This window comes from Aquarana catesbeiana, linkage group LG03 (assembly GCF_042186555.1).
Source record: "Aquarana catesbeiana isolate 2022-GZ linkage group LG03, ASM4218655v1, whole genome shotgun sequence".
Classification (NCBI taxonomy): Eukaryota; Metazoa; Chordata; class Amphibia; order Anura; family Ranidae; genus Aquarana; species Aquarana catesbeiana.
The window spans coordinates 598,863,119-598,875,442 of NC_133326.1; the positions used below are offsets into that span (position 1 = coordinate 598,863,119).

General features: G+C 41.8%; 1 protein-coding gene across 1 annotated transcript in view; it reads right to left on the reverse strand.

The window, feature by feature from the left end:
- SNRNP200 (small nuclear ribonucleoprotein U5 subunit 200) overlaps positions 1–12,324 on the reverse strand; it is an 82,960-nt gene that overhangs the window by 45,263 nt on the left and 25,373 nt on the right. Inside the window, exons 25-27 of the mRNA XM_073622059.1 lie at positions 11,979–12,085; positions 11,782–11,900; positions 7,711–7,865 (exon numbers count right to left, since the gene is read on the reverse strand). Of these exons, the coding sequence (XP_073478160.1) occupies positions 7,711–7,865; positions 11,782–11,900; positions 11,979–12,085 (381 nt within the window). The remainder of the gene's footprint in view (positions 1–7,710; positions 7,866–11,781; positions 11,901–11,978; positions 12,086–12,324) is intronic.

The window sequence follows — 12,324 nt, forward strand, 5'->3', positions numbered from 1 at the left end:
GTCGGAACAACTGTGATTCTGCACATTTCACATACGGTTTAGCATCTTCACAGACATATATACGTACACCTGTTTAACCACTTCAGATCCACACTATAGTCGAATGACGGCTACAGCAAGGAACTACTTTGCCAGGAGGGTATCAATAGATGTCCTCCCGTGCTTGAGCGGACTGCACACCCCCTGCAGGGGGCGCAGTGCGCTCTGTGATTAGCCAGTCTATGAGACTCGCTGGATCACAGATCGGAGCAAGGCTGTTTAAGTGCCCAGTAAGTAAGGTTTAAGTGCCCAGTAAGTAAGTGGTTAATTGCTTGGTAACACATTCTAAATCAGCAAATCACATGGCAGCAACTCAATGCATTTAAGCATCCAGACATGGTGAAGATGACTTGCTAAAAGGGGTTGTAAACCCTCACGACTTTTCACCTTTATGCATTAAGGTGAAAAACCTTTTGGGCTGCAGCAGCCCCCCCAACCACCCTTTTCTTACCTGAGCCCAATCGTTCCAGCGATGGGGATGAGCCCAGCAGCTCCAGCCGCTGTCTCTGGACCTCATTTGATAGACTGACAGCAGCAGGAGCCATTGGCCCCCGCTGCTGTTAATCAAATCCAGTAACATGGAGTCGGGGGCGGGGCCATGTCCTGCTGTCTGTGTCAATGGACGCAGCAACAGGACTCAGGAGTATGCCTGCACAAGTGCCCCCATGGAATGTGGCTCTCCCTAGGGGTTCTCAAGAAGAGCCAGGAGCGCCGCCGGGAGACATCATATAAGGAGAATCGAGGCCACTCTGTGCAAAACCCTTGCACAGAGCAGGTAAGGATAGCATGTTTTTAAAAATAACAAACAACCTTTACAATCACTTTTAGTTCAAACCGAGCATCAGAATGAGGACAAAAAGGGGATTTAAGTGACTTTGAATGCGCCATGGTTGTTGCCAGATGGGCTGGTCTGAATAATTCAAAAACTGCTGATCTACTGGGGATTTTCACGCACAACCATCTCTAGGGTTTACAGAGAATGGTCCAAAAAAAAGAGAATATATCCAGTGAGCAGCAGCTGTGTGGATGAAAATGCCTCGTTGGTGTCAGAGGTCACAGGAGAATTCGCAGACAGTAACTCATATAACCACTCGTTACAACCAAGGTATGCAGAATACCATCTCTGAATGCACAACACATCAAACCTTGAAGCAGATATGCTACAGCAGCAGAAGACCACACTGGGTGCCACTCCTGTCAGCCAAGAACAGGGAACTGAGGCTACAATTCACACAGGCTCAGCAAAATTGGACAATAAAAGACTGAAGAAACGTTGCCTGGTCTGGGGAGTCTCAATTTCAGCTGCGACATTCAGATGGTAGGGTCAGAATTTGGCTTAAACATGAAAGCATGGATCCATCCTGCCTTGTATCAACATCAAAATTTGAAATATTTGGCTGTAGCAGGAGGGAGTTTTTTCACCGAAGGGCTGGAGAGCATGGCGGAGGTTCCTTGCAAGTTTGGGGCTGCATTTCAGAATATGGACTTGGAGATTTGGTCAAGATTAATGGTGTCCTCATTGCTGAGAAATACAGGCAAGATGAGTTCTTATGTTGTGGATGGGTTCTATTGAAATGGAGTATGCAGTTTCTGACAATTCAGTTATATCAAGCATGTGATTTGTGGGACGTACTGATAGCAAGTGCAAGCTGAAGGTAGAGTAGGATTTGGCATTTCCAGAGTTCCCTGTGTATAAAGCTAACAAAGCAGGAGAGCGGTCCGAGACTGCTCTTAGTAAATATTTAGTCTCATTTATGAATGAAACCAATTCCTGGGAGACTAAAAACATATCTATTAAAGGATCAAGTGCGATAGATATCCAACTAGCACAAGTATTCTCTTAGCGTGGGGAATTTACACCAAAATCAACTAGGACATATTTGTCTACACAAATACTAAGGACAAGGATCTCCCCCAAGTCCAGGGTTCTCAACTCCTGTCCTCAGGACCGACTAACAGGCCAGATTTTAAGTTACATAGTTAATCAGATTGAAAAAAAGACAAGTCCATCTAGTTCAACCATAAAAATAAATAAATAAAAAATAATATCATACAATTCCATATACACAATCCTATACCCACAGTTGATCCAGAGGAAGGCGAAAAACCCCAGCAAAGCATGATCCAATTTGCTACAGCAGGGGAAAAAATTCCTTCTGATCCCAGACAGGCAGTCGGATTTTCCCTGGATCAACTTTACCTATAAATGTTAGTACCCAGTTAAATTATGTACATTTGAGTTAAAGTGGATGTAAACCCAATGTCATCCTTTCTAAACTACTGCCATAGGGGTTATCTATAAGGATATACATGCCTCCTGCATGTATCTTTACCTGTCAAATGTCTCCCCTCTGTCTGTTATTAGACCCGAAAAACTGCAGATTCTGTGGGTGGGTCTGTTGTCTGGAGCTCGGTGGGTGGAGTCATGTCAGTAGACTCCCCGCCCACCTCTACACTCATTGTCAATATGCATTTTCTCCTTTGTATTTCTAACATTGAACTTCTGCTATGATCTCTAACATCCAGTGAAAAGACAAAAAAAGCGACCACATGACTTCAGCATGCCAAATCATGCTGAGGTGTGGAACAGCCAATCCTTGCAGAGCTGCTGAAGAAAGGAGTGGGGGTAGGAACTAAAAAATAATGCATGTCTTAGGCTAGTGCACAAGATATGTAAATCACCTGTCACTCACAGCAAGGGGGAGGATTTGACAAAGTTTTTCTCAGTTTGTCAAGATTTATCTCACTGAACAATAAAAGAGGATTGCTCAGAGATGGATTAACTCTGTGTGGCAAGACTGGGCTCAAATGATAGGAAATCTTATATTCTGCAGTATGATATAAAAAAAAAAAAAAATTTCGGGTTTACATCCACTTTAACAACACCAAGTTCACTATATGGACCCCTTATATATTTCTACATGTTGATCATATCCCCCCTTAATCTCCTCTTCTCAAGAGAGAATAAATTCAGTTCCTCTAATCTTTCCTCATAGCTGAGCTCCTCCATGCCTCTTATCAGTTTGGTTGCCCTTCTCTGCACTTTCTCCAGTTCCCTGATATCCTTTTTGAGAACTGGTGCCCAAAACTGAACTGCATATTCCAGATGAGGTCTTACTAGTGATTTGAACAGGGGCAAAATGATCTCTCTGGAGTCCATATCTCTCTCAATACAAGAAAGGACTTTGCTCTTTTTGGAAACTGCAGCTTGGCATTGCATGCTATTATTGAGCTTATGATCTACCAAGCCCCCAGATCCTTCTCCACTATGGATTCCCCAGTTGTACACCCCTAGCATGTATGATGCATGCATGTATATTCTTAGCCCCCAAGTGCATAACTTTACATTTATCAACAAACATTTATCAACTTTAAACATTAAGTATTACCATGGGGAGATGCAGACTAGAATACTGCAAATCGCTGAGCAGCAAATTATATCATCTGTGATGTATTTCAGTTATCTTGCAAACCTGGCCTGTTAGTGGGTCCTTAAAACAGGAGTTGAGAGCCACTGTCCTAGTCTATTCAGGGAAAGGTCAAGAACTGTATTTCACCAGCCAAGATCAAAAGGGCCTTCAGCAACTTCCAAATTCCTTGCCATAAAGAGCTCAAGCAAGGATTTTGAAAATAGTGGGGCATATGTCAATTAATCACAGTGAATGGTTTACCTATCAATACCAACACCAGTATCACATAACATCCTAAGGTATCAGTCTTTAGGTGTTTAACTGCTCCTGAGGAATTTTTGGTGATACGTATGGTGGGAACAGGCTATTTTTCAACATTTCAGAGCTAAGATTTTTGAGCCTTGAGCATTTCTTGAAACAAGAAGGAAAATGTTTGGATATAATCAAACACAGAGGAGCGTAAGCGCCTACTACTCTTAACCACTTGCCGATGATGTACCTTGGCAGAATGGCACAGCTGTGCAAATGGGTGTACCCGTACGTCCCTGCGCCTGCCCACGGGTCCCCAGACTCAATTTCGCCCGCGATCGTGGCACAAAGAGGCAGAACAGGGAGATGCCTATGTAAACAATGCATTTTCCTATTCTGCCTAGTGACATGACAGGGATCTACTGCTCCCAGTGATTAGGAGCAGTGATCTCTGTCATGTTCTAGTGAGCCCACCCCCCTACAGTTAGAACACACTGAGGGAACACATTTAACCCCTTGATCGCCCCCTGGTGTTTAACTCCTTCCCTTGATTGCCGGCAAACGAACGTGCTTGACGTAGGACGCTGTGACAGGGAGCGCCATACGAGTAAGCGGGGAAGCGGCTTTAGGAGACTCCAGGGAACGGGTGAGAGTGTCACCGACCATCAGGCTACCTGGGTCCACCGTGACCACCATACGTCCATTTTATCGTTTGGAGAGTTTTTTTGGTGATGACCATGATTGCTGTGCCTCTTTGCTTGATTGAAATTTGTGAAATGTGAGTTCAATGGTGGAGGAGAGTGTTATTTTTATTAAAGTTTATTGCGTTTGTTGTGAATTCATGAAGAAATATATTTTATATTTACTGGCAGAAACATGAGAGATGCTTAGGCCTCACAAAGTAGATGGACTGTTGCCCTTTTGGAGACCTTTAGGACAAATTAGACGCTCTCATGTTTTTCCAAGTTTTACTACTACTTCAAATATTGAAGACTTTTACAAGCATGTATTGTAAGGAAAACTGTTGGAACAAAACAAGGAGATATTTACATGGTATTGTGAATAAACAAAAGCTGCCACAGGATACAAGGTTATACAGAGAGAAAACCTCACCTGGCATAAACTTATTGTGTTCAAGTGATGGACTGTTTAAATAGCTAACACCTTGGCCAACAAAACTCATTGTATGAACTTTTAGGATGGTTTAGACAAACAAGTCATTTCTAAACACCCAGTGGGAATGTTCAAGGTCCATCTCAACACGTTAGAGAGAGTTGGATATTGTGCCAGTTAAAAATATTTTAAAAGTATATATAAGGTTATTATAAGTCATTTCAAACTATCTATGACATTGTAGGTCACAGAGACATATTATAAATTTTGGCATCTGCGGACCCAACAACTTTGATATGAAAAATTTATATATGAAAGTGTGATTTTATAAGTAGAAGTGTTTTAAGAAACTAATTAGTATTAGGAAAAACATATAATTATGATTATAATTATATAAGATTGGAGCCTATGCTTAGATAAACAAATATTCAGTGGGGATACCAGAAGTTATACAGGTATCCATATAATCATTTTTATGTAGTATTGATTAATATATATAACAATGTGTGTATTTCCTAGATAGACCAGTTTGTACAGACATACATTTATAGAGATACAGATATAACCAAGTTATGTAATGGTGACTAATCAAACTTATACTGAGTGTATTTTACATTAGACCGATTACCAGAATATTTAAAAGTATATACTTATCCTTACCATTATACACATTATGAAAATAGAATGTATTAACTTAAAGGATGGACTCAAAACACATGTGAGACACCTGGTGGTTGAAGGTGGTATTATTTGAACTCACTAAATTTCCAGAGGAAGTTAATAATTAAGTCTCCTAACCCAATGGGAAGTGAGCCACGTCCTTTTGGGCAGAGCCATTATAATTTTTATGGTCTTATTATCTGAAATGGTATTTAGAGGCAAGTAAGATGGCAGAAGAGAAGACAGGAGGAGGAGGAAAGAGAGCTCAGGGATCCACCCTGAGGGGGGAGACTGGGAGATACACACACTCCCAGACTGACACTCATGCACCATGCATGAATACATATCTTTACATTCATGAAGATTCCTCAACACCTAATACTTAGAACTCGGAGGTCACAAGGAGTAAATCCTCTTTAAGAGTATCCATTTTGAAACTACGGCAGCCATCTTAACTCTGGTAACCAGCCAATAGGAACTGTAGCCATCCTGGAATGGGTAATTATGTCATGTTGATTTTATCTTGTATGTTCTCTCAAATATTGATATGTTCTCTCAAATATTGACGTATTGAATATTAGTCAATTGATAATCATTCTCCCGAATCAATAACCGCCTTGTAGATTTTTCTCTAAAGATTCAAATTTTTCATTATATTTTTCTTTTTGCATAGTTGCCACATTTATTGACAAAACAAACGTCTAATTTATTTCACAATTTTAACCACTTACTTACCTGCAGCAAAGTAACGGTTGTACATGTGAAATACAGATGTTCTGTTTAACTGTCAAGTTCACAAGGTTATTGATTCTACTGAGAAGTTATCATGGTGGTATTATGTCAAAGGGACGGTACGCCCATTTTTGCAAGTGTTTTTATTGATTTTTAAGACGTTCATGTAACGCAATCGGTATCTTAATTTCATGTGATTATTTGTGTTTATTTACCAATAAATAACTGTATCGTATGCCCACACGTCTCCGTGAATAAGTTTCACAAGCATAGACTGTGTCATATAGATTGATTTTGTATCTTAAAAATATCTTCGTTAAAAATTACTCAATGATAATTATTGTGCGGGAAATATGTCCTTAAAAAGGCACAACTTATTCTGACTGATTATTCACGACACGTTACTGCATTATTGGATCGCTTTTCTTTTTTTCATGTGGAGAGAGCGTTTGCATATATACTCTGGATACTAAACGGGGATTGATTGGAGGTTATTACTTTGCCCCCTACTGTGTGGGAAAAGCCTGTGAGCCGAACACGAGAGTGTAAGGCAAAAAGAGCTGGTGAGTGTGCTCGCTGAAGGGGAGTGGAAGTCACAAATCACAGCGGTGTGGTGGAAGATATTATCACTGAAGATTTATATCATATGATGTTATGTACCATCACTTACATCACTATGTCTCACTGATTATTGGACTTTATATGCTTGCTATTAGTTTTTGATATAAGTTTATTACACAGATGTTTTACACAATGTCTGTTTATTATAAACACAAGATCACATTGTGCTGTTAAAAATAGTTGTTAATTAGTTTGTCACATCTAATTGTCCATACACATTTTTTTTAGGTAATTAAAGTTTTTTTAGCGCCGCTATTTGATTTCACTATTGGTGAGGGCGGGTTTATAGTGAATCAATTATTATTTTGCAAACTTTTAAAATGGTATCACAGTATTTTGCGTTTATTTTCTCCGCATATCACGATTATCTTTGGATTATCATCTATCGTGATATATTTTTTTTGTGATTTATTATTAAAAAAAATATTGTTTTTTTCAAAATTATCGGTCTTTTGTTTATAGCATAAAAAATAAAAACCACAGAGGTGATCAAATACCACCAAAAGAAAGCTCTATTTGTGGGAAAAAAAGGATGTCAGTTTTGTTTGGGTGCAACGTCGCACAACCACGCAATTGTCAGTTCAAGCGACGCAGTGCCATATCGCAAAAAAATGCTCTGGTCATTAAGGGGGTAAATTGTTCCGGGGCTGAAGTGGTTAATGGGATCCCAACACAACTTGCCAACAGATGTTCATTGCAGCACACCACTACAATGTGTTGCGGTGCGCTACATCAAAAAAAAAAAAAAATTACTTTTTTTGGTGTGATGCAGTTTATTAAAATGAATGAGCCGTCTGCCTGTTAAAGCAGTGCAGACATGTGAGCACAGGATAAAAGTCTCCTTCAACACAGCGCATCATTAATTCTTAGTTTTTTTACAGCTTACCTTGTCATCCCACTGGAAGTCAGGGGTAACTGTCAGCTCTACTTTTAGAGTGGAACGAGTGATGGGCTGTAAGTGCACCGATAAATCCAGCTTGGGGAATAAGTGAACATATTTATGGATGTTCTTTCCCATTTTTGGCATTCGGATCAGCTCACCTGTGGAAAGCAAACCAAGCCATAAGGAATTGAAATATGCAAAAATTAACAAACATCAAAGAGTCAAGTAACTAAAAATAAAGACAGACAACGGTTGTGCACTAATTAAATACAACGTCTCAGTGAAATCACACTAAAAACAACAAAATGTGATGATGGTTGAATAAAAAGGGACTTGAGGATACCACTGTGGAGAGATGAAACTACCTACGTGATTGGGCCTCTTCCAACAACAACCCCCCCAGCAGCGACAGCCAAAGCCTGTGTTCTGATGCGTTTTCAGCTGCTTGGGAGATTAAAGTGCAGCCAAAAAATTACAATCTCAACAAACAATCACTAGCATTTAAGGTGGCATGGTGTCCACTGAAAAGTAGCTTTTAGCTAAGAAAGGGGCAGGGGGCTTTGGATAGCAACTGTAAAGGCAGCAAGTCCTGACTCAGCAGGACTTATGACTGGCCTTGGGGCTCAATGACACTGTTGGCACGCTTAAGGACAGTCAATAAGGCCCGCAGGCAGCAATAGAGCTATAAACTATAGCGGTGCAGTCTGTTCCTAAAGGCTGTGTTTCTAATGGTAGCAACAAGTCAAGGCCACGCAGCCCTTTCACCAAACTCGGCGACACAATAGCAGTGGTCCCTCTAGTTAATTCTTCGCTAACATGGGGTTGCCTAGGGTGACGCCTGTCGGTATCCTAGCAGTGACTGCGTCATACCTCGGCACTCTTTCTCCACGCAGCAATGGCTTTCTAGTGGCTCAGCGTTTCTCACTCTGGGATGATCCCCACAGCAAGGTCTCTCATTATACTCCATCTGAATATCTATCCACCATTCCAGAGCCAACCTGATATTGATACATTGGCAAATCCAAGAGCTCCCGATGTTTGTCACATAGTAACAGGATATTGAGCTGCAGGAGCTTTGGAATAGAACTGGGCATAGGGGGAAAACATTGAACGCGGCTATCATTTCTCCAGCAACTGCATGCAGGTCCAAACACCCCAGGCGGAACCAAGGCTGGCTTCTGAAGATTCAGCAGAACCTCTCCAGGAATTGTACCATCTGCAGGACATTAGTTGCTGAGCCAACTGCTCCCTTAGAACCAGGTCCTTAAGGTACTCCACAATGGCCTTCCCCCGGATCCTCAAAAACCTTAGAACCAAAGCCAACACTTTGGTAAAACACCCTGGGGGCCATGGATAGGCCGAAGGGTCAATGCCACAATTTGATGGTGGCGATACTCTACTGTAAATCACAGAAACCATTGGTGAGGTTGGAAAATAAAGATGTGTAGGCATATATCCTCGACATGCATGGACAGCAGGAAGTCCTCCTGTCGAAGCGATCACTGATCAGGGTAGACTTGTTGAAGCCCTTGAGGTCCAGAATAGGCAGGACATCTCTGTTTGGCTTCGAAAACAAAAACTGTTTTGGACAGCAGCAGTAAGACCTCTCCTCTGCCAACACAGGTGCGATGACCCCTTGGGACAAGTCTATCCAAGAAAAACACTTTTTTTTTTGCAGATCCAAAAGATACCCTTTAGTGCATAAAGCATGAGGGTAAACTGCAGCTTGCAGCTTCTGAATACCATGCTGCAGGCCCAGTCATCTCCAACCAAGTGTTCACCCTCAAAGAGCAGCCTCTTAATGTATTTCTTGCAGAGTTCTGCTAACACATAGGATCCTTCCCGTGACAGACGACAGACAGTGCCCACTCACAAAAACTGCCTTCTGGGGTCTTCCAAGGCAGCCATCAAGAAACTCAAGGCTCCCGGAAAGTCTTCCAGAAGCTGCCAAAAGGCAGAATATCCTGAGTCTGATTTTCTAGAACTGAGTATATGCGTCACCCAAATTTTAAAGGACCTTGCAAACTCACAGCAGAGGGTGCAGAGCTGCTACTTACGCAAGAGGAGGCATCTTTATATATATATATATATATATACATATACACGGTGACCAGTGTTTACCTCGTACTAAAAAACGCACGTCGCCACTATGAGACACAGAAAAGAAATGTTTTCTATGTGTACTATTCACACTGAAATGCAGCTAGGAGCTGCATTGCGGTGATCTGAAGCCTGTGCCCCTAAAACAGGGGGAGATACCAGATATGGGCAGGGGTTCACCGCTATTGACTCTTCAGGGAGCCACTGCAGGGCAAACTTTGCAGGGGTCCTCCCTATACGATAAAGGGATTTGGGAATGCCCAATGTGCAATCAAGACATGGGCACAATCTATCACCTACTGTGGCAATGCCCGAAGATTCAGGCATTCTGAACACAAGTAGTGCAGTTCCTACATAACACCATTGGCTCCTCTCTAACACTACGCCCCAAGCCATGCCTTTTGGGTATGTTTTCAGAACCAGATATGGATAAATATTCTTGAATGAAACCCTCTTTTCCACAAGAAAAGTCATAGCCAGACTTTTGATGAGGCCCAGCCCGCCAGAGCTCACTAACTGGATAGTAAAAGTGAATAATACTTTGCCCTATAAGAAACTCAAATACTCCCACAGAGGATGCCCCTTAAAGTACAACATGATCTGGGATAGGTGGCACCAGACCCCTGAAACCTGCGTTTAGCGGGGAGCCAATACACCATGAACCTTCAGCCCTCCAGTTTCCCCACTAGTTTCACATGAAGAAACAGAGAAGAGATCATAAAAACATAATACACATTATAAAATGTATAACCTGACAAACTGCAACGGTTAAAAGTGTCTCATGGTATTGTCTGTAATATCAAGGGATGTCGCTGTGCGACAGTTGACTAAGATACTGTATAACATACTTGACATTGGTCACAAATGTTTTACATGTGTATATTTTCTTTTTGTTCAATAAAAGAATCTGTTTCAACATAAAAAAAAGGGATTTGGGAACTCGACCCATTGTTCCTCTCCCTCCCCCTTTGCCTGCATGAATCCATGGCTTGCCGAGGGATAAACAGGCCTGTATACCCCAGAAGGAATTTACCCTTCAGGTGAGAGGAGAGTCGGCCCAAGCCAAAACATCTGTCGCAAGTCCACCCCAAACAAGACACGTGTGCCAATACTTGCCGTGTCTTAATAAGTATGTATCAATGTGGCTGAACAGGGCTGGAGCCAGGTTGGTGCTGATGTTGGCTCAATATAGTGAGGTGTCAATGCAGAGTCCATGAGTTTAGCAAACGCATGTCCCGGAAGTTGGTATGCCACATGCGTACAAGGACATCATCATGCAAGCCATACAAGAGCGCATATTCACACACCACCACTGCTATATGACACCCAATAAGAGAAAAAAAACTGACATATATAGCCTCCAAACCCAGGGAAAACTGTCAAGGGGGGGCTGCCATAGCCCTATTATACACAGGCACTCAGTAGTGAACATCCCAGGGCATCAGGCCCAAATTTCCCCCATCACAGCAGGCATTTAAGGACTTGACTTCCCTTCAGCAGGTCACGGGGTACCCAGTACATCAGTGCTCACTGCCCGCAGAATCCAGCATAAACTACAGGCCATCCACACTCTTGCATGTGGAGTCAGAATACAGTTCCTCTTAGAGAGTCAAAGAGGTAAAATCCATCACCCAGCACAAAATGGAGGCTTAGCTGAGCTAGACAGGGGTCATGCCTGGGCAGGGAGTCCCGCCTTTTTTGCCCAGTCTTCATTTACCCAAAGGTGGCAGCATAACCCAAACAGTGATTAATATAATGTTCTCTTTGCCCTGTGATGTAAAATTAGGAAAAGGCTAAAGAGTGCTAGTGTTGATTTTTACTGCGGAAAATATTACCCTGTCTGACTGCCATCATTATCTGTCTAGAAAAGTACCGGGGGCTGGGAGACCATGAGCAAACATTTTTAGCTATACCAGAAATCCCCTTTAATAGTTTAAGAAACTTGTACTATCAGGATGCACCACAACTGCTCACCTATTTCATTGTGGTTGAGATCATATAAACGCTCAAAAGGGAAGTTTTTCTTTTCTATTTTCTTAACTACCTCCTCTGGCAGTTTCTTGAACTGGCGAAGAGGACACATGGACTGCCACCTATTAAGAAAGGTCAAAGTTTAGAATGGTGTATAGCTGACACAAAGAAAAAAATTTAACAAAGACTACGGTTCTTACATTCTCTTATCGATCATCTTGCAAAGATTTAAAGTCTTGTCTGTGAGCTGAGCCCATCCTCTGTTTAATACTATTTCAAATATTGCACGCATGAGTCGACCTGCAGACTGAAGACAAAAATGCAGCAGCTTTAACCTCTGGTTGATAAACTGCAGTACAAAAACATCAGGGATGACTTCACTCAAGAATTATTATTTTAATTAACTTTATCCTAACAGCCCCCCCCCATGTTACCTATAAACCAACTACAGACCTAAAATTAGCAAACAACATGGACCAGAAGCCACAGCCTATACTATACAGGGAGGCGCTCCTATTCTTTAGGCTGCATAGAGCTGTGCATGCA